Source organism: Corvus cornix, chromosome 1A (genome assembly GCF_000738735.6).
Source record: "Corvus cornix cornix isolate S_Up_H32 chromosome 1A, ASM73873v5, whole genome shotgun sequence".
Classification (NCBI taxonomy): domain Eukaryota; kingdom Metazoa; phylum Chordata; class Aves; order Passeriformes; family Corvidae; genus Corvus; species Corvus cornix.
The window spans coordinates 60,278,582-60,301,310 of record NC_047057.1 but is presented as its reverse complement, the minus strand read 5'-3'; the positions used below and the strand labels follow the sequence as shown (position 1 = coordinate 60,301,310).

Sequence of the window (22,729 nt, the reverse complement as noted above, 5' to 3'; positions counted from 1 at the left end):
TCCTATAGTTTTCTTACATTGGTTTTTGTTCTTTCAGAATGCAACTGTATCTCAGTATTAAATCTAAAATAACTTAGCACTGGGAACAGTCCTTCTAGGATTATAGCTGTACAACTATTCCTTGACTCTTGCACTACATCTGCAAGTTCCTAGAAACCTTTGGTGTATTTACCTTTAGCCTGTGTTAGGTAAGGAGCTTGCAGGACACAAAGACTTATGCGGGATATATGATTCCTGTCTGTGAACCCAGGCACCATTAGACTTTTCTGCCAACATACCCTGCTTATCAGTTATACTGCTGCTGCTCAGTCCTGCTCCTCCCATCCCTGTGTCCTTCTTCGCATTTTGCCAGAGAAGGGACAGCTTTAACTCCACCAGATGATGGGGGAGAATGAAAGGAGGGGAAGAGAGGTGCAGAACTCTACAGGTTCATGCTCTGACCAATTGATGTGAGGCAGAATATTTTTCCTGTGCAGTGACCGAGCACTGAACAGATTGTCCAGAGAGGGTGTAGAGTCTCCTCACTGGAGATATTCCAGAGCTGTCTGGGCACAATCCTGAGCCCTGTGCTTTGGGATGGCCCTGCTGGAGCAGGGAGGTGGCACCAGCTGCCCCACTGTGTCCCCTTCCAGCCTGACCTATCCTGTGATTCTGTGTTGATAGTGGAGAGTTGAAACCACCTTTACTTTCCCCCCTGCCTCTGTGGAGAAGCACACCTTATCTCCTAGGCATTGCTTTAGGTAGCTCCAATTCTTGTTTAATGAGCCTTTGCACACTGTAGCTGTGTACACTTCTGTACACTGTGAGGCCTTAATGGCTTAAACACCTGCTGGTCTGTGAGGTTGGCTGCCTGTGGCACTATGATGAGGAACTGCCCTTGCTTCCCCTGCAGCGAGTGGAAAAACTTCCACCGGCTTCAGTGGGAGAATGACTGGGCATCTATGACAAGCAATCCCATGAGCGTTGTTCCTTTCAGCCCCTAATTCTGCAATTACTGAATACAAAGGGTCGTGCGTAAAGTCCAGGGCTGTAATTACTGCTTTGACTTTCCTGATGATTTATCTTAGGCACCACCAATGAGCTGCACAGCTTAATTACACCAGTTACTTGGAGGGATTGTGCAAAACCCAGGTATTTATTGTGTTCAGGGAAGAACTTGCCCAGCTAAAAATTGTGTCATACATGTGCAGGGGTCTCCTTTGTCATTTATGTATGGAAAACTGAAATGCAATTGTGTTGTATGTGCCAGGTACTGAATGACAGCAAGAGAGCACAAAGCAGTATTGTCTGCAGTCCAGCTGAGGAATTAAACCCCTAGAAGTTTGTCAAAGCTTCTCTGATAGTACCATGGTGAAGTGGCTTAAATATTGTCACCGTAATTTGGATCAGTGTTGACATAGCTTGCACGTTTTATGGTATAATACAATAAATATAATACAATAAATTCTGCCTTTATCTGAAAAGCCTGGTCTGGTGCACTTTGGCTTCCTATTCAAACCTACAAGCAAGTGATCTTAAAACCTGCTGTGGTGTGGTCTGACAGTCACTGCAGGCGCCCAGGACCTTTTGCAGCCAAGCCTGTTGTTTGGTTTCACACATCTCAAATGGATTTGTTTGCAGGTTACAAAGGTCTTGAATTGCTGGTTGTTTAGCGCAGCCACCTCGCAGGTGTCAGTAGCAAACCAGCAGCTGCTTTTGGCTTGCTATAAAAGTGGGATTTGAATATTTTGAATTGTGTATCAGAGGAAGTGGTCTGTGTTTGAAGAGCCTCTTTTGTTCTCATCCACAGATCGGGCTGAAGTCTTGCATCATGTGCAATGTGCAGCTCAGCTCTCCCTACGGCAGCTCAGCTCTCCCTCAGCACTCCCTACAAGCACCTCCAGAGTAAACAAGGAGCTGTTAGGCTCTCTGAAGGTCATGCAGCTGGAATACAGAATGAATGGCATTATGTGGCAATTCTGGGAATTAAAATGTTAATTTAATAACTGCTAAATAAACAAAACAGTACTTTCCTCAGATTTTTGTCCTGTGTTATAAGAAACAAAGGTGTGAGAAGGTGAGGTGCTGAGCAAGGGCTCAGGAGATGATGTTCCTGTTCTGTCATGCCACTGCCCTGCCACATGTCAATCAACCTTTCTGTGCTCTGATTCTGTGTCCATAGGATGGGAGCAGCACCAGCTCCTTTTTCCTTTGTGTTCTCTGATGTCTTTGGTTCCTGATGGCTGCAGAACTCATTTATGGTCCTTATCTTTGTGCCTTTAGAGAATGCTCAACGGCAGGTGATTGGTATTAATTGTTTAATGTCTGTTCTTTGCAAGGCCAGTGTGTTTGAGTGCTGCAGCTGGCTGGCTCAGAGAGTGTGCAGGATCTCATTTGTTTTTCTCAGCACCAACACCTTGTTTTCTATCTGGCTTTTGCTACAGTGACGTACCATGCTGAAAGTTGTGTTTCACCCACAGTTGAGGTTGTCACGAGGGTGCACAAGTTGTCACCAAGGGACACAGGAGGTTCCTTGTGAGTTATGGTTGGCTTTTCAATATGCCTTCATCTTGACAGTGCTTAAGGTCAAACCTTATGGGTTCCTCCTTAAAAACCTTTGAGGGATTTTGTTGAGAGTGAGAAGTACTCCTTGGCATTAAAATCCTTTGGCACAGCTTCTGTTAAGGTAGTTCTTTCCAGTCAGCTCTCTGTGACTCCAGGCTTTATGTGCTGTTTATAGGAAGCTTTGGCCTATTAGAACATGGACAGAGCACAGGATGCCTGCAAGACTCTTCCTAAGTCCTGCTTTCCAAACCTCACTCTGTTCTTGTTAAGCCTGGCCTAACCTAGACTGTGAAGAAACACAATTCCCTAAGGTCCCTTGTTTGCTCCTGAAGCTGTTTCTTCAATTCCCCTTCCTCATTGACACCTCATGTTTGCATCTAGGTCTGTTATGAGATTGGAACTGCTGACTTCCAAAATTCTTTGTCATTTTTGCTTCAGGGAGCTGCAGCCACAGTGGACTCTTTGTCATCTTGCTAGAGGTAGAAAATTCATGGGTGTGCTGGGGGATTGGCTTTGCTGCGCTCGTGGCTGGAGGCAAAGACTTCACTATCTATTGTGTTACTTGGCTGAAGCCAATTTGTGCTTTTTCTGGCAATTTCCAACAAAAATACTGCTAAGAGTGTTGCTGTGAAGTGACAGGGCAGTGGTGTGTCCTTAAAACATGATTTTCCTGAATAATTGTTTGAAATGGGCAAATTATTTACAGGATGCTTCCTGAAAGGGAGCTGAATTTATGTTTAGGAAGTTCTGAGATAAGTTTAACAATTCATACTTTTCAATTTCATTGTTTATTTACTTCTAAAATATTGCAAGAAATATATTAGATTTGTCATCTAGATTTTCTGCTGTGGATTAAAGAAATGCTTATTCATTTTAGCACAGGAAAATGTGGTCTTGGGCGTTTTGATCAGAGCTGAACCTTAATTCCACATGCCTCCTCAGAGGAAAAAGATTGGAAATGGTGAAGAAGAAAATCTGACAGCTGCAGAGAAACAAACTGTTTCTGATTGAGGGTTAATGTCTCTAATGAAGGAAAACATAAATTTTACATGTAACATCAATGTATGTGGTGTAACAAAACGGATTTTAACTGGATTTAAAGGAAATGGGATCTGAAACACAGGCCATAATTTGGTGCAGTAGAGGAAATCCTCTCTCTGGAAGGAAAATGTAGACTTTTCTTGGTTATGCTTAGTAGCTGAATAACAGAGTTTCTAAGGTATTTTTTGTATTATGTTGGAGAAATGTGGAAGCTTCTGTATTGCTGGTGTGGCAGGTGTGTCTCTGCATTTATATCCACTGATGGCATGTTTTAGTGAGTGTGATAACTTTTGTTTTTCTAGGTTAGTGGATGACCGGTGTGTGGTCCAGCCTGAGGCGGGTGACCTTGCTAATCCTCCAAAGAAGTTCCGAGGTCAGTAACTGGGGATCATTTCTCTTTAATGACTAACTGATGCGGTTTTAATGATCAATGATGATCTCTTTAATGATGCAGTTCTGACTCCTTGGGCACTTCTGTCATGTAACTTCCCAGAGGGTTTGTGGACACAGGGACAAAGTTTCAGACTGGAACATGAATGGCAGATTTTGAGAACTGAATACAAAATTTGCAAAGGCACGAGAGGCAGGTGGAAAGTATGGAGAAAAGGACTGATTTTCCTGTGGTCCAAGAGTTGCTTGCTCTGTTCTGTACATTGAACACCGATCCCCTGCCGTGTGACAAACTCTTTGCTCCAGCCCTGCTCTTACTGTAGATGGGAAAGAAACTTGTGAGGTCCAAAGCTACTTGAGTTGATGGATTGTTTATTTTTTTTTCAAGGTGAGATGCCTTTTTAAGGAGTACCCCCAGATATTTTGTCAGCTTTTTGTTTTGCTTTTGCTTAAAACTGTATCTGATTTTTTTCAACTTGACCTTGTAGATTTGGATAATTCTGCTGTTTTGCTTATTGGAAAAAAATAACAGCGCACTGACAACATGTAGTTTTTACTTCTTGAGTGCTAAAAAAGTACTCCTAACTGTGCCAGAACAGGGCCTTACTAGCCTGATCCAGGCCTCTTTTGGCTTAAAAAGGCTTGGATTCACACTGGTTCTGAGACAAAGAGAGTATCACTTGCCTGATTTAGGGCAAGGGAAATGTGTTTCATGGCTGTTTGTATCTATTTTCAATGATCTTTAAGGCCCCTTCCAAACCAAACCATTCTATGATTTTGAGGGGTTGCACCGTTGTGCTTAACCTTAGTATTTTATTTCCAGTGTTTATGTATATGCTACTATTGCAAAAAATAAAGCATTTAAAACATTGGGAGAGTGAAGTTCTGCTTTCCCAGAGAATTCTAGACTTTTTTCCATTATATATTCAGGAAACATCAGCAGTTGGTTCCAGTTCCAGCTGTGAGCATTCAGCACACTGGCAGATACTGGAAACTGAGAAAGTGAGGGTGAATACTTAGAAACTAACAGTAATAAATTTCAGTCACTTGTGTGACTGCATAGCTTTAAAGCAGAGCTGGGGGTAGCATCCAGTGTGGCTTTCAGGCTACTTGACTGTGGTTTCACCCTCTCACTGCCTGCAAGTACATGTGTAATTCACAGTTTCCAGGTTGCACAGAATTTCAGGTGGGGATGTCTGTCTGTCTGACAATATTTCTGTCACTGGGCTACCCCGAAGTGTTTCTAAAGTTGAGCATATCCCGGTTTCTAGATGAGACCAAGGTCACTGGGAAAGATTTGTGGTAGGGTAACTGCAGAGTACACCCAAATGCCTACAGTTAAGGATCTTAAAAAGACAACCATAATTTTTTCACTGTCTAGTGTTTGAGGGCCTGATTTTATAACCTCAGTACATAAGAGTTCTTTTCTTGCAGCTCTGTGTTGTTCATTTCTAACTTCAAAAGGCAAAGAAAGAAAAAGTTGGTAGGTTTCTGTGTTGATGATTTGGGCACTTAGATGCAGGGTGGAAGCTGAATGAACTCCCAGCACTAATGGTTTGCCATCAGAGGTGGCAGCACATGTGGAGCAGATGTCAGAGGGGGCTGGGACACTGACAAATGCACAGCTGTTTTCTGCTGCTGCGGAAAGCAAGGGCTGTATCCTGAGCTACATCCCAGCTTCCATAGGCGAATGGTTTCCATTAGTTGTGGACAATTTTGGCTCTGTCCCTTATTGTAACCTCTGTCTGTTGCTTGCTTAACACATCCCTTTATCTCCAGTTGCCTCTGCTCCCTCTTCTCCACAGCATCAAACCTTTCCTTTCCTCTAACTCAGATCCTCCTCTTTTAGGGGATTCCCTCTTCTCCCTCTCCCTCCCCGGCCCAAAACTTTTTAGTAGATACTCTCCTCCTCCTCCCTGTTGCCTCTTTGCTCCCTTGGCGGCCTTTCTTGCAGTCACTCCTTAGCTCTCTCTACTTTATAGTGCACCCATAGCTGACTTAATTTTGGGACTGCTGCCATGGTGGTAGCATGCAAATTTGGATGAGCTGCAGCACAGAATGATTTGGATTGGAAGGGACCTTAAAGCCCATCTCATTCCAGTCCCCTTCCACTATCCCAGGTTGCTCAGAGCCCTGTCCAACCTGGCCTTGGACACTGCCAGGGCTGGGGCAGCCACAGCTTCTCTGGGCAACCTGTGCCAGGGCCTCCCCACCCTCACAGGGAACAATTTCTTCCTGCTATCCAATCTAAACCTGCTCTCTGTCAGTGTGAAGCCATTCCCCTTGTCCTGTCACTCCAGGCCCTTTTAAAAAGTCATTTTCCATCCAGCTTTCTTGTAAGTCCCCTTTAGGTACTGAAAGGTGCTATAAGATCTCTAACAGCTGTAGGAGAAACTAAATTAGTGAAAAGTAAGTTTTGTCACATTAATTTATGCAACCCACCCTTCTATAGCATCATGGCTATAGTGTTAGGGGCTGCATCGAATATCATTTTCCTGCTCCTTCAAGTATCCATAATCAATGTGTGTTCAGGAAGATAGCTGCAGAAAAGATAAATCCATCATTTGGATGTTGTCTCCTTCAAGTCAAATTCTAAGTGTGGGAACAGCAGGAACTTTGCTGAGAGCCCAGCAGAAACTTGCTGTCTAGTTGATGTTTAGTGCCTTGTACCATGGAGGTGCCTCTACCATGAGGGCAGCCAAAAGCACATCTCTGCCATACTTTGCTAAATTTCTTAGCTCGGTTCAGAGTCTTGAGGCAAAAGAGTTGCTAAATGTTGTTTTTATAACCAAGAAGTGTAAGCAAAATCCATATTTTTCTCCCCAAGAATCTTCTGGGAAATAGCTTTCAGTTAAAGCAGCAAAGTTAACAAACCAAAAAAAAGCTGCTTTAAGTAGGTTCTTGACATGAAAGGAAGACTTAGGCATGAATGATTAATTGAATGATTAGACATAAGCAACTGAAAATAGCATCTAAGAGCAGGATGAGCAGGGCCTCTTCAGTAATAGGAACTGCTGTCTGTATGGTTTACAATGTTTTTATCACTGATAGCTGAACTGGCGTTGATTTGAGGTTAGAGCATGACCTGGGAGTCAAAGAAGTATGAGAAAAACATGTTTCTAACAAGATGTTTAGATTTCAAGGACTGACTCTGAAAATTAATATCACAGAGGACTGTGTCTGCTCTTTTTTGGCAATATTTTATCAACCCTTTCCCCAGTGGGAGGGACAAAAAGAAAGATTGTGTTTCTGAACTGCCTGTATCTCCCCTACAGGGTTCACTCAGAGATCAAATTAAGGTATTGAGCTGTTGGCCTGAACTGGAAGCCTGTGTAAAGAGGCTCAAAATAGCAGTTTCGGTTTTGTTACGTGTTTACTTTCTTTTTTTTTTTTTGAGTGGGTGGTTGCTATTTTCGTTGTTTCAGAATGTCCTGCAGCACGGAGTGTTGTTAAGTGAAGAAAGATGTGGTTGCTTCTCATTTTGTGTCCATATGAAGAAGCTGTGCTCCCCATTCCTCCCCCAGTCACACTGGGATGAACCTGGTGTGGCTCTGTGTCCACCAGGGTGCACATCCAGATTTGCATCAGTGCAGAGGAGGGCAGAATTTGGTCCCACAGGTGTTTCCCGAAGCCTGGTGAAAAAACCCCACTCCTCTTTTACTGTATTGCAGTTGAATTGAAGGGACTGATCAAACCAGGTGCATCTTGTCTTAATTCCAGTTGAAGCTGGTGAGATCCAAGGCACTGAGTGTTGTGGTGGAAATGGTTACTGTGCTGCAGGGCTGGGTTCACAGAGATTGGGAGGAACAGTGTGTGCCAGGAGTCGTGCACCTCTGAAGAAAAGTTGCATCATGAGCCACAGAACTGCAGGTTTCCTTAGTCTGTGACCCTAAAAACACTTCAGCTTGATGCTCCTATCTCCAGTAGGAAACACTTTCAGCTTCCAAGGTGTACAACAGCACAGATAAGACCTGCTTGTTGGTCAGATTTAGCAACTCTGGAAAAGGAGCATGAATCTCTCTCCTATTTTAAATGTAAAATGACCTAAACTGGTCTAAACTTCCTTACTTTTAACTTGTATTCCTTTCTTTTCTTGAGGCTTCTCAGTGAAAGTGATGCTTGAATTCCTAAATATCCTCCCTTTGCCTTAAAGGTTTTAGTCTGATCTAAGGTTTGTCTGATATTGTTCTTTTGTCTTCTTTCCCTTCCATTACCTTCCTCTGCACTCTCTCCTTTCCTTGTCCCACCCTTTCCTCTTCCATCTGCCATTTTCTTTTTACTTGCCTTCTACATAATTTTGGTTTATCCTTTTATTTTTTTCTTGTTTCTCTCAGTTCCATAATTGCTTTAATTTGCTTCTTGGACTCCTGATAGCTTTTTTTGTTGTCCTGCCTAGGACTCTTCATTGCCCCACTCCTTGCTCCCTCACATTTTTCCCTTTTCATTTTCACATTAGTTCTTTTTTACCTGTCTATTTTTTTTCCCAAAACAAGTAGATTTGTACACACTGTGATTTTATAGCCCTGTCACTTCCACTCACCCATTTCTCTGGTTTTAGTAAAGCAATGTGATAATTTCTCTAGTTCTGTAGACCAAAGAAATCTTCCATGATGGCCCAGAGTTGAATTTCTAACACTTAAAAAAAACCCCAAGAGAGGGCAGGGAGAGAAAGCATCTGACAAATATTGTTCTAAACCATCTTTATCCAATATCAAGAAACATTGAAAGGGCATAATAGGAGTTATTTTCCTTTTCAGACTTCCTGAGTGAAGGTGCTATTTGCTTACCTTTGATATTGCCTCCTTAATTAGTCCTCAGGAGGAGAAGCATTTATGTGAAACTTCATAAAGTAATGGATTGGGAACAAGGACTATCTGGGAATGTCTGGAGAAGTCAGAAGAGACGTTCTGTCTCGTGAGTGGGTTGCTAGACTGACCTCCAGGAGGGAATGCCTTTTTGATCTGCTGTGTGGTGGAAATTTGCTTTATAATCTTATGCCTCAGTTTCTCTTTTTTTCCTGTTTATTTGAACTGTAGCATCTCTAGGGCAGGCACCGTTCCACCCCCTCACAATGTTTAGGATCATGAAGCTTGCATTTACATAGTTTTGTTACTCTAATAAAATAAATGGAAAAAAACAACCTAGCGAAAAACTATGACATGACCTGGTTTCAATGTATCTGGAATCCTAAAAAGTAAAATAAAACAGGAAAAAACCTTGTCTGGGAACAAATAATATGATTTTTTTTTAAGTCTATAAATTGAGGGAAATATAACTGAAGTAATACTGGTTTGAAAAAGGTCCTCTGCAGAGTGGTAGCACCGTGCTCTGAGACTCCGCAGGAGGATGGGAAGCACTGTGTTTACTCAAAGTAGCAGGATATGTGGGGAGTAACAGAAATGAAGACTGGTCCTATAAAAAGAATGTATTGTTACTTCAGAGAAATAAATGTTTCATGAAGCCTTCTGAGAAGGCATGTTAATTATAGATTGTGACAGAAAATACTAGCAGACTCTTTGTCTTATGAGCCAAAATCCTGATACTTCAGGTAAAATATCCTATAATATACAATATGAGTTAATGGTACACAGCACTTTGGGGTTTTTTTTTTTCACCTTCTTAGTTTCCAGGATATTGTAAAAATTACGTGGGAATTATGTATTCTAGGTTGTGTGATATAATTCCCATTATAAATGTGAAATGAAAGCAAACACCTTTGCAGAGTGACTGGGTTTGCTTTGATAAGGATTTGTAAGACTTTTTCCTTGGAACAGCAACTCAGGGCTGCGAGGAAGGGGCAAATCCGTGAGCACTTTGGGTCAGTGCCAAGGAAAGTTCTGCCACTGGGGTAATTTTGTATGAACAAGCTTTGCTGCTTGAATAAGGGCTGGGTCAGTCCTCAGCCAGGGCTTGGCCATCTGTGTCAGTGAAATCTGGAGGGCTCGTAGTTTGGGACAAACCTTCCTTTGACATCCACAGACTGCAGCCCATGTTGGGGAAGAGTTTCACCCTACAACACCCAGGCAGTCCTGGGTGTCCTTACAACTCCCACAGCAGAACTCTTCCCTCTTCTTGCCTGTTAATACACATGGTGTGTGAAAGAACAATTACCAACATTTGCTATGTGAAATCTCTGTCAAGTCTTGCTGCTTTCAGAGCAGCTGATGATTGTGACCGTGCAAGACTAGGTGTTGTTTATAATTCTAAAAGTAATTGGCTTTGGATGAATCACAAGCCTCTGTTTCCAGTTTATAGGACTGCCACTGGACAAAAAAAAAAACCAACCAAAAACTCTTGAGTCAGGGAATTTCACAAAATTCAGTTTCTTGCCAATTAACATTAACTTTCAATTATTGATTACGGTATTGGAAAATAAAGATGAGTAATTGGACAAACATTTAGGGAAGTACCCTTTGCCTTCATTCCAGACATCTCTCCCTTTTCTTGATCTGCAGCCCCCTCTCTCCACATGGGGAGGTGGTGGGGATGGGATGAGGGTTGGCGTGTTGAGATTCTCTTTGCTTTGCTGCTCCTCATTTCTTACTCAGCAACTCAGCATTGGCTGCAGTCTCCTCCTTCTTCTCCTCCTCCTTCTCGTCCTCTTCTCTCATTCGCACAGCCACCCTGCTCAGGTGGCTCCTCTCTCCTCACCTGCTTTTTTCCTGGTGTGTTGGACAGTGGTGATGTTCAGCTTGTGTCACTCTGATTAAAAAACCCCAACAGTAGAAACAACTCAGTGAAGGCACGTGGAGACCCAAACTCTGTGTGAACCTGCTGGCTGGCTGGCAGCTGAATGCCCCTGCCATCCTTGGATTCAGCAGTGCCAGGAGGAGTTGGCCAAGCCAGGCCAAATCTGGCATACAGATAGCAGGACTGTTCTTCCAAGGTTTCACATGCCTTCAAACAGTGCATCTGTGCTGTTGGGGTGCTAATAAAGCAGCAGGCAGATATGGCGGGATCACAGCCTGGGGCTCTTGCAGAGGCTGCACAAAGTGGGAATGTGTGGGGCTTTAAAGGCTTTAGGTTCAACTCTAATGTTGTGCCACCCCGTTTGTGGTATCATTGCCACCAAGCTGACTTGGTGGCTATGTTTAAACACTGATATCTGGACATTCCTGGACAAGAAAACCTAACCAAAGCATACTTACAAATGAAGGAAATGTCGTTCAACATGACTTAGGAGTATTTCTTTCAATCTTTCCCCAGACTGCCTTTTCAAGGTGTGTCCTATGAACAGATATTCAGCCCAGAAGCAGTACTGGAAAGCCAAGCAAGCCAAACAAGGAAACCATACTGAAGCAGCGCTGCTGAAGAAACTTCAAGTAAGAGACATCTGTATTTGTAATCTTATCTCAATCTGCAGGCTGTAGAATTACAATAGCACCAGAAAGAATAATAACAAGTGCCTTGGGAACCACTGTGATGGGTATTATTATGCCACCATAGCAACTCTATAATTCTCCTTAGCTCTCCTACCTCCTGACTGGCATTTATAGCCCCTGGTCTGGTGTTTATCTTGCTTTGGGCTGGGGGTATTGCTTTTGCTGTAAGCAAGATAGTGCTTTCAGAAGTTTTATGAAGTAAAAATGGAGTTTTTAAAATCAGGACAGAGCCCTAGTTTAAATAATGCTGGAAATCCTTACCAGGAATTAGGTAGAAGAGTGGACAAAGAGATGTCCTCAATGCTTTAGCCAGGAAATTCCTCAGAATTGTGTTTGTCCTTGCCTTTAGTCTAGGTGATTCTTTTGTGAACCCTTTTGCAGACTGTATTTTGCTTCAAATACAGTGTGTATGGAGCAACTCCTCCATCTCTGAAAAACAGCTGGCCTGATGGTATAACTGAATGCATTAAACTAAGAGAAAGCAAGGTCCTGTCAAACCTGGATGACAGTTTTGTGGGCAGTGGAGAGGCCACCAGTGCTTCCAGTTAAAAACAGCAGGAAAGGCACATGGTGTGTAGCCAGAGTTACACAGCAATTAGTGCTAGGAGCTGAGAGTTTGCTCTGCATCCGTGTTTGACCCAGACTATTGTGTTTAATCTTGATGTTGCCATGCCATGTGTGACCTACTGTTTTTGTTTTGTTATAAAGTCCATGTGTTTATATACAACTAAACCCCAACAAGTAAAAGGAGTGGTGACAGTGAGAAGCTAATCATAGGCCCTTTTTTATCCTCTCCAGGATGAAATAAAGCACCTGGAATTACTTTTTGGGCTTGAAAATTTTTAAAATAGCATCCATCTCAGGTATGACCCATAAATTGTGACAGAATCTCTGTTTTGGGTAATAAAATAATCAGAATCAGCGTCAGGATTTGGGTGCTAATATTTTCAGTACAGGAACGCTTGTAGGTTGCAGGATTTAAAAACACTGTGTGTTTCAGGTACTTCTTTTGTAGAGTTTAAAGAAATAATCATTCTCTTGCAGCATGCAGCAGAACTGGAACAAAAGCAGAATGAAAGTGAGAACAGAAAGCTGTTGGGCGAAATTGTAAAATACAGCAACGTCATCCAGGTAAACCTATTGAAATCCCTTTGCCTTCTCAGTGTTGGAAAGGAAACAGTTGTTTCATTTCAAGGTTACAGTGAAAATGAAACTAACTACCTGCTGTAATCTGGATTGTCAAGGGTCAGGTAAACAGAACTTGGTAAAGTTTACAATATTGTACTTTTCTGTCTGTTTCAAAGCCTACCAGAAGTGCTGCATATTCCTGTTTAAGTAATATGTCATAATAAAAATTCTATGTGTATTTCTTGGTGCTGCAGTTTAGAATCTGAACATAAATATGTGTCTTTTATTTTCAAGACTTATTTCAAAACCATTCTATAGAAGTGCTGTGCAGCTCCTTTTAAATCACTGAAGTAATCTGTATTTCATGACATATAAATGAGACAGGAGCTAAATTCTTAAGTGCAGTACAACTTTTCTGTAATGGATGTAATTCCTGAAGGGAACACTTCAGTGGACCCTTGCCCTGCTGTAAAATTGATCCCTGACACATTTCTCTCAATCTGAGATAGAGCATCTGTTTTCCTAAACAGTAGCATACTTTGATAACTGCCTTCTAGTTTCATTTTGTATTTCTATTTATTATAGAAAATCTCTGCAGGGTGAAAGCCTGCGCCTCCTCTTTTGACTGGAGGGAGAAAAAGCAACTGAAAGCTGGACTAATTTTTTGGAAATTGTTCTTTGTCCCCAGCTACTACACATAAAAAGCAACAAGTACCTCACAGTCAACAAGAGATTGCCAGCTCTGCTAGAGAAGAACGCTATGCGGGTGTCCCTGGATGCTGCAGGGAATGAGGGCTCCTGGTTTTATATCCAGCCATTCTGGAAACTGAGGAGTGAAGGGGACAATGTAAGTAGAACTACTGAATGTGTTAAGAAGGAGGAGGCAGAAGATTTCCAGGACACATAATTTCTTTGCTGCAGGCCTATTTCACAATGAATTAAGTTCAGGAAAGAAGAAATTAGAAGAGTGATTGGGACTATTGCCTTTCAAATGTAACTGGAAAGTGTTACTAAACTGTATGGTCTGGAATCTGATGTGTCGCCACATTCAACTGAGCCTCTCTGTTGGGGCATCTTTGCTAAGTCTACCTGTTGTGGGCAGATTTACAAAGCTGACAAGAAATCATAGTTTATGCTAGACTCTATTTTTTTAAAAGGTTTTAGTTTTTTTTCAATTGTGTGGGCAACATTTTTTTCAAGAGGTCAGTAGAGAATGTCTCTAGGAAGTACATCGGGTTTCCTTAAATCTGTATTCCCTCCTGACGTGAAAATAGTATCTATGATTGGAGCTGAGTTGGGATAGTCTGGAAAGTTTTTTTTTGGGTAGGTTTCAGCAGGAGTCTTGCATATTGATGAGAGGAAGAATGCACAGGAGAGCTCTTTGCTGCAGATCTGAGAGCTGTGCCGTGAGATCACAACTCCCTTCTTCGTTCTGTGGCTTGGTTAAGTGCCCGCTGTGGAGAGTTCAGATCTGGCTCTGGGAAGGCCACACGATGATGAACTTGTGTGGTTTTATATTGTAGACCTGGCTGGGAATGTTTGGCTGCTTTCCCCTGTGCATAATCAGTGAAAGCCTTCTCAGGATTGTAGAAGGGAATGCCTCTCTTTTCATGTATTTTCTCTCATTAATTTTGTGGTTACCCAGCTCTTGGGATACTCTCCAGGATGATGAGTGTGGTTGCTTGCAACTCCTTTTGCAATCTGTTGTGGAGAGGAGAAAGATTGCATTCCCAGCTCCTGGTCAAATATCCCTAAAGTCACAGTCTTTCCCTGCTCCACGTAGTGATCAAAAGGCTATGTGAAAATCCTTCTTTTTCCCAAAGCCTGTTGCAGAGAAATACAGCAAATATAGCCCTCAGGGGGGCCTCTGCATGGCTTTTCAGCTAGGGTAAACAAACGTGGCTCAAACATTAGCCTGGTATTTATTTTCCTTCTTTGGAGAGAAAAAAGGGTGACTTATTGTTTTGGCTTAATTTCTTTGAATAACATCAGTTCAGCATCTTTTAATTTCTCATGCCTGGAAAATACATACGTGTCATGCTCTCCAGAGGGAGGACCTGGGATTCCTGCCTGTCACCTGCAAAGCCACTGTGAGCCCTTACAGCTGAGAGCAGCAGAAGGATCCTAGGCCTTCAAAGTCATCCTCAGTACTAGAGAGATTTTGATTCCATTTTCCACTGTTGTGTGCACATAAGGGTTTGGAAGCAGATTTGCTGATCTAAAATGATTGCAGATCATTGCAGTGATGGCTGTAACACCTCATTCCACAGACCCCTTTCCTAGTCCATTCCCTGTGGGGATTTATCTGACAATCTCTAAGCCATGAGGGCCCTGTGGCAAACTGGCCTAAGTTTATTCCTAACTCAGTGGATTAAGTTCCTTTGGAATGGCCTGCTGCTCATTTTCTGTTACCAGGTTGCCTTTCAGAGCTGGGAACTTGCCATTGTAATTTATCAGAGCTGGCAACTTGCCACTGTAATTTACAGAGGGAATTTACAAAGGGAAGTTGTTTCTTGTTTTTACTAGGCCAAAACGGATTTGACAATTTTCTTTGCAAATTTCCAGCGATAAAGATTAGTCCTCTGGTAGCTTTCTCATAAGTGCTTTTGTACATTTCTACCTCTTTAACAGATACACATACCAGGCAACTGTTTCACAGAGGACAGGAGTAGCAAGTGATGGGAGAAATCCTCATTTTCCTCTCACAGATTGAGAGACACTCCAGCCTTGTACCCACTCCTTCCCTTTCAGTTACTCCTAGACATGGAAATCTTTCAATTCATGGAGCTGGCTTGGTATATCAGGTCCTTACTCTGCTGAGAAACTTTGTTGTTGTTTTTTTTAAACTATATTTCTGTGCTATAATGAGGAAATTCCCTAAGAAAACATGTTTTATAAAGTCTTTTAAACAATAGAAGTGAGTACTGAATTATTGCTTGGATGGCTGCTACTGTGTCAGGTAATGCAGACAAGGTAGAGCTAAATATGCCATATGTCCTAAAAGGAAAGGAATCTGGGAATCTGATACAGGAAGTCATGTGTGTGACTCTTCTGGTAAGTGATCACAGTTTTTCAGCCTTGTGAAATATTTTAGAACTTAGTTTTCTGAAAGAAAGGTTAGCTTAGCTTCATTAGCAACTGATTAATTTTGCAAATCAATGACAGTAATGAAATAATATGACTGAAAATTTACAGTAATTGGCATAACTGCAATATTTTCTGCAGACTTTTATTAAGTCTTTGTTATTTTGAAGCTGCTCTTCAATGGAAGATAGGACTGAATAAGGCTAGAGATGGTTCCAGATGGGCTGAACATCAAAATATGCCCTGGTAGCAGGATTGGTGCTCTGTGGATTGCATTGCAGTTATCTGCCATGTTAGTGTTTTTTTTTCCTTTTTAAATAAGATGCTTAATGATGTGCTCTCTTGCTAATTAAGTTGTGATAGTCCTGGTGTACATGCAGCAATTTTGAAGTCCTGATTCCACTTTGCAGGATGCAAACCTGGTGGTATTTTGGTTAATGAGTTGTCTGGTCATAACTTCTTAAAACAGGCTGTAAGTAATGTCTGTGTGAAGCATGGCATGCAGGAATGTATTGCATAAGAAATATGTCTTACAGGCATCTTGTCATTATTTTGGTTCTGTCAGTGAACTTGTTCCCCTGACTTGGATCAAGTAGGATTTCTGTGAGTGATCTGAGCATGGTGATGCTGTCTTATACTACTGTTTAGTTTAGCTGTGTTGGTAAAGAACAGGCAAACCTTCCTTTTCACCTCTGCGATGAGTAGGCCGAATTCACCTGCACTGAAGTTGCACAAGGCTGAACTGGGCTCAGCTTTTTCATAGGAAATGTGCTGATCAATGCAGAAACTGTGTTTGTTTATTTGTCTTCCAAAAGAAAGCATGGCTTGTGCAGCATTTCATATAGTAAAAAAATCACATATAGCCACTTGTCTTTGTGTCTTTGTGTGCTTAAAATTGCTGTGAACCATGTAAGCAAATCAGGACCCAGTGCCAGCCAATCTATGTGGATTGATGTTTTTTTATTATTTATTTTTTACCTCTTCAAGGCATGAATTGAATTCTCCATATGCATGTCTCAAGCAGTTTTTAGGTTAAAAAAATTTTGTGTATTGTTTTGTATATTGCAAAGAATTGCAAGGGCATAGGAATTTGCTTGCAGGGAGCAAGCCAGGAATTCCTCTTGTAGAGAGAAGGTCTCTCAGCTGTTGTACCTGCTGCCTGTACTGAGCTCAAACACCATTTAGGGAGCAACAGCAGAGGGGATGGAGTGTGTTCACCTCTCTCTGAATTTCCAGTGATTTCTGTTCCTTTCTAGATTGCAGTCAAGCAGTCTGAATCACAGAACTCCTGAGCCTGTCAGGACATTTGCCAGCAGATGGTCCCCAGAGCTGGGGGCTCGTGTTTACTTTCTAAGCTTTCTCTGGGATAAAGAGAACTTAATGTAACTTTCAGATGAACTGAGCTGCTCCTGGAATTCGTTGATTCATATCTATTTCACGGTGTGGAGTTTCTGCTGAACCAGAGGACATGCTTATTGGGAATGTGAGGATTCATTAGAGGGAAATCTTGAACCCAAATGATTGTAGGTGAACAGAGCTGCTGTGTGAATTGTCTGCATATAAATTCACTGAGTGCCATTCTCAAAGCATGCATTTGAGTCATTTTCTAAATATGCTACATTACTTCATTTTATTGGATAACTACATAGGTCTAAATGACATTTTATTTCTGACTTCCAGGTTGTGGTGGGAGATAAAGTTGTTCTCATGCCAGTCAATGCAGGACAGCCTCTGCATGCCAGCAACATTGAGCTTCTAGATAACCCTGGCTGCAAAGAGGTGAGTTCAGGGGGGCAGGAGGGGTAACTGCTGATCTGAGATGTGTTATAGAAAGGCTGAGAGAATTGGGATTGTTCAGCTTGGAGAAGAGAAGGTTTTGGGGTGATCTCATTGTGGCCTTGCAGTGCCTGAAGGGAGCCCACAGGAAAGATGGAGAGAGACTCTTGGCAAGGGCCTGGAGTGACAGGACAAGGGGGAATGGCTTCACACTGACAGAGAGCAGGTTTAGATTGGATATGAGGCAGAAATTGTTCCCTGTGAGGGTGGGGAGGCCCTGCGCACAGGTTGCCCAGAGAAGCTGTGGCTGCCCCATCCCTGGCAGCGTCCAAGGCCAGGTTGGATGGGGCTCTGAGCAAGCTGGGATAGTGGAAGGTGTCCCTGCCCATGGCAGGGGGGTGGCACTGGGTGATCTTTAACACCCCTTCCAACCCAGGCTGTTCTGTGATTCTGTGATAACCAGAACCCACCATGAGCTCAAAGCCAGCATTAAACACCGGTTCCAGCTTAGCCTCAAAAACCCAAGATGAAATATTCTTAGTGCAGTGATGCCTGGCACTGAAAACTCTGTGAGGTTTGCTTGAGTATCTCAAACTCTGACTGGTGTGAGAGTAAGTACTCGTTCAGCATCCCTTTAGGGTGTTCTTGGTGAGCTGTCAGCAAACAGAGCAGCATTTTGCCCACTCAGTCTTCTCCAATATCACCATCATTAACACTTGAGAGCTTCAGGACCTGTGTTAGAAACTGTACAGATATGTAGCTAAGCCATGTCCCCTGCCATCCTAGATGTGGTGTGGTTCTTCAGAGGACTGGAATGTCTCAAAAATAAAGTAACATCCCCTAATACTATAATTGTTTTTTGTTGTTGTTGTTGTTTTGTTGGTTTTGTTTTCTAAAGGTAAATGCTGTCAACTGTAACACAAGCTGGAAAATAACTTTGTTCATGAAATTCAGTAGTTACCGAGATGATGTACTGAAAGGAGTAAGTATGATTTTTAAATTGTTTTCTGAATCCAAAAAGTCTTACTATATTTGACTGTAGGGAAATATTACCTGGTGAATAAAAGAAGAAAGAAGGACTTTATGGAGATGTTCAAAGTGGTATTATAGGCTTATAGATGACAATAGCTGTAATAAGACAATGTAGCTTTACATGCTGAGGTATTGCACAGTTTCGTGCCTGTAGATTAATCTCTGAGATAATTTACATTTTCATTTTATAAGTTTAATTTGTCCTCACATGTACCTTAATAAATCATTATCAACTGGCTATTTTTCAGTAAGTATCAAGGTACCAGCACTTCTTGAGGAAGAATTTGAAAGGGAAAAGGGTATATTTGTGTAGACCCATTTAGGGATAGTGTTTCAAGTATTGGGGAGAGGCAGGAGGAAACCAAAATTTTTCCAGCCAAAGAAATAGAGAGGGGTGTTGATGTTGATTGCAGAGTAGAAGAGATGAGATAATATAATGTTAGATAAATCTCTTCACTTTCCCTAAATAATAAGAGGGATTATAAATAAAAAAAAAAATCAAGTTAGTAAAGTTAACTAGAATTAAAAATCACCTTTAGGTTAATTGTTGCCTGCTGTTCATTGTGATGCTATGAAACAAGTTCTGCTTTCCCAAAAGGCCATGAGTCTCCTACAGGGATGAATTATCCCATTTGATTTGCAGACTGAATGCTCTTCACTTGGTACCTGCTCCAGCAACAGGAAACTCAGAAGCGTTTTCTTCCCATCAGCTCTGCTGGCATCACTGGAGCTGTTACAAATGGAAAATGAGTCTGGTGGCTTTGCCTACCACTTAACAGTGCTTCTTTTTCATATTTCTTTAGGGAGATGTTGTGAGGCTGTTTCATGCAGAGCAAGAGAAGTTTCTGACCTGTGATGAATATGAGAAGAAACAACACATTTTCCTCCGCACTACTTTACGTCAGTCAGCCACGTCTGCAACAAGTTCTAAAGCACTGTGGGAAATAGAGGTATTTTTTTCTTCTTTTTATAAATATTTTAGGACCTGAAGGCAAGGGTTCAGTAAAAAATCTTCACCACAACATGAGTCATTCGTAGGCTCCTGATATCATCACACACCTCCCTGTAACTATTATTATTTCATGAAGTGGTTTGTGTAGGATGAACCCTGGAGAGCTGCTTTATTGCTCTGTGTGTGTGGAGAGAGGAGGCTTTCTTACTAAATTTACCTGCACTAAAATGAGGAAGAGTCGAATTTCAAATTCAGACTTGACGTAAATGGTGTGATTTTATCAAAGCCAATCAAAGGACACTGATCTATCCTGACTTTTGCATGTTTACGTTTCACTTCATGTGCAGTATAGAAAATGGAAATCCATGGCTTACAGGAAATCTCCCAAGCATCATACAGCACATCAACATTTGTTTAAAGTTAACCTGAATAAAGGTGGTGTAGTGAATGGGGGGTGATTTTGAGAAGAGAACTAGCAAACATATTTTTGTTTGACTGAGAAACATTGGAAATTGGTAGGTCTCAAATCCTTGCTATTACAATAATGTAACTCCTATACCCAAAAGTTCTTGTGTGATGAACAAACTTTGTGCATTTAGAACAGACTCTTCAGAAAAATGGTTGATTTTTATCTGGGTAGGGATTGTCTGGAATAGAGTGTAGTGCACTTGTAGTTGTTGGAGATTCCTCCTTAGAAGAGACAGACACTGCTAGATTTGAAGAAAACAAGTGACCTACAGCTCAGTCAAGGGATAAAAAAAATAACCTGGGGTATTTTAGATGATATGAGGATATATCACTTGAATGAAAATTTTCAGAAACCCCTAGTATTGTCAAAAATAGAGCTGGTATAATTGGTAAAATAATGTAAGATGGTTTGAATTTTGCTTTTAAGTAGTGCCTAGTAGTGTAGAACAGCTCTCCTTACTTTCTTGAGCTGCAGATTCACACCATGTCACTAAAAAGCAAAATTTGGCTCATCATGTTTGCAGGGAATAGATTAATGAAGGCATGGAAAATAATAAAAGGAGTATTTCCTGCCACTTGGCAAAAAGTAAATGTAAGTAGTTGTTATCTATGGTGAGCTTTGTGTAAGCACAGAATTCCTCTCTTTGGCAGGCTGTAATGGTGTAGTTTGCATATTTTTATTCGGAGCGAGGTGCAGGAAATGTCAGTGATCTGAAGTATGATCTTGAGGAGCATGATTAAAATCTAAATTCTTCTTTTAGGTTGTCCACCATGACCCTTGCCGGGGAGGGGCAGGACAGTGGAATAGCTTGTTTAGATTTAAGCATTTGGCAACTGGAAACTACTTGGCTGCAGAGGTAAGAATGCCAACTGAACAAGTGTTTGTGTGCTGCCTAACCAAGTCCTGCTGGTTCAGAACTGCTGTGATGTGTGGGTCTGCAGTGTAGATCTCCAGAAGGATCCCACACTGGGCCCCTGCTGGGTCATATTGCACCCAGAGATTGCAGGGCAAACACCACTGTTAAATATCCACCGCGTTTACACTGAAAACCCTTTGGGTTCATTTATCTCTCTGCTTCTGTTTGCCCTTGATTTTTGGAGTGGTGTTGTGACTGTGTATTGGTGTCATGTGAGTTCATTGTGATTATATAGTCTGCAGGGTTCTGCTGTTGCACTCTTGCCTTTTGTCTAAAATTTGAATAAAAAAAGAGCTGAGGAAGTCTTTGCCCCTTTTGATGGAACAGAAGGTCCCAGAGGAGAAGGAAGATCTTGCAGCTTGTCTGGTTACTGGTTTGTCTGGTACTTTGTGTTAAGGCAAAAGAGTATTGTGACTCCCCAGAAGAGCAGCTTACTATCTTTCAAGACTCCTTAAAAATAAAATATGGCTCTTGACAAGCTGCATACAGCGGATAATACCAAGCATATGAAATGGTACAGCCTTGGATGTTTTAATGGTTGCAAGAAGCTGTGAACTTCTTGAGTCACATCTAATCCATGTTAACACAGGTCTGTGTCCAAGTTTTATCAATGGAGTCAAAAGTAGGGTTTTTTTCCACTGATTTAGTTAGAATTGCTTCTTTTGACTTATGCTTTGAAGTATGAGTGCAAAAATTTACTGCAAGAAGAAAGTTATAAATCACTGTATGTGAGGCAACCCCTGAAAAGAGATTTGCTCTGACTGGGTTGAGTTAGATTTACAGCAGTGTGACTTCTGTATCCAGACAACTCCTTAGTATTCCCAGGGTGCTGCTTTCATTTTCCAGCTTGTGTCACAGCCTGCATAGAATTCAGAGGAAGAACAAACAGGAGCTATCAAACCTTCATTTATTTCTAATTATGTCAAGGCCACTATCAAAACATAAACAGTGGACTGCTAATGATAACTAATTTTCAAGAGGCAACCAGTACTCCCACCTAAGAGTGGGAGTATTTTCCTTTCTGCTTACAGTGAGAGATGCTCCCAGTAGGAAGATTTTACTAGCTAAGCTGATGGAGAGTCAGGAAAGGGATTGAGCACACTGATGGGCTTCCTTCTCCCACCATTGATCTGTCTGGGGGATTTCTAGGTGAAAAATCTTCAGGTGAAGATGTGCCATGCTGCACTGATGTTAAACCTGAGCTTAGGTCCTTTCTACCTCTGGAAAGGAAATCCCCATCAGGCAGACTTGTAATATGGAGAATATAATTGGCAACAGTGGAATGAGGGCTGGAAGAGCTTTTGGGTTGAACAGAAGTGATATGCTGGGACTGGAGAGCTGCATTACTTACTGGAGAGCTGCATTAGTGACACTGTCTATGAGGTGTAAAATACCTGTGGTAGAGATATTAAAGGTACTGCTGTAATAAAACCCTGTGAACTGTATTTTGCACAGTTCATATGTCAGGCACAACACACCAGCCAGCCAGACATGTCAAAGATTTATGAACAGGCAGGCAGACACCTTGTGTGCGTGACCTAACTTTAAATCCATTGGGCAAAGCCTACTGAGCACTTATCTGTGCTCTGGCAGCACAGGGAGATTACTCATGGTATGGATTACCAGCAGCGTCACACATTGCCATGACCTGATTTTGTTTAAGCCTCCGTGATAAAGATATCTAGAGTGGAATAATAAGTACAAACACAAGAAGAAAATTCACAAATCTTTAAAGCATTCTGTTGTTGGCTAATGATGCAATTTCTGTTGCAGTTTGAGCTGTTGTAAATCAGGATTCATCACTGTTTATAACTGTCTTTTTTTTACTTCATCCTCCCTTAAATCAACTTGATGTGTGCCATGGAGGCTTCTGCAGTGGAGTCTTGCATGGCTCAAGTCTTAGACAAGGAGCAGAATTGTCCTTCACCTCGGTGCCTCCCTCTTCTCCTCTTGTACCTTGTGTGAGCGGCCTGTGCCTTCTCTTTTTCTTGGAATCTTCCTGTGCCAGATGTAAC

At 41.8% G+C, this 22,729-nt stretch overlaps 1 protein-coding gene across 4 annotated transcripts in view; it reads left to right on the top strand.

The window, feature by feature from the left end:
- ITPR2 (inositol 1,4,5-trisphosphate receptor type 2) overlaps window positions 1-22,729 on the top strand; it is a 245,697-nt gene that overhangs the window by 25,410 nt on the left and 197,558 nt on the right. For 3 of the 4 annotated variants that reach the window (XM_039570501.1, XM_039570499.1, XM_039570500.1), the window contains exons 2-9: window positions 3,888-3,958; window positions 11,182-11,297; window positions 12,402-12,488; window positions 13,174-13,332; window positions 17,250-17,348; window positions 18,244-18,327; window positions 19,181-19,327; window positions 20,559-20,654. In XM_039570501.1, coding sequence (XP_039426435.1) covers window positions 3,888-3,958; window positions 11,182-11,297; window positions 12,402-12,488; window positions 13,174-13,332; window positions 17,250-17,348; window positions 18,244-18,327; window positions 19,181-19,327; window positions 20,559-20,654 — 859 coding nt within the window. Of the gene's footprint in view, window positions 1-3,887; window positions 3,959-11,181; window positions 11,298-12,401; window positions 12,489-13,173; window positions 13,333-15,985; window positions 16,042-17,249; window positions 17,349-18,243; window positions 18,328-19,180; window positions 19,328-20,558; window positions 20,655-22,729 lie in introns of those variants that run through there. The other variant, XM_020584640.2, reaches the window with a different exon arrangement.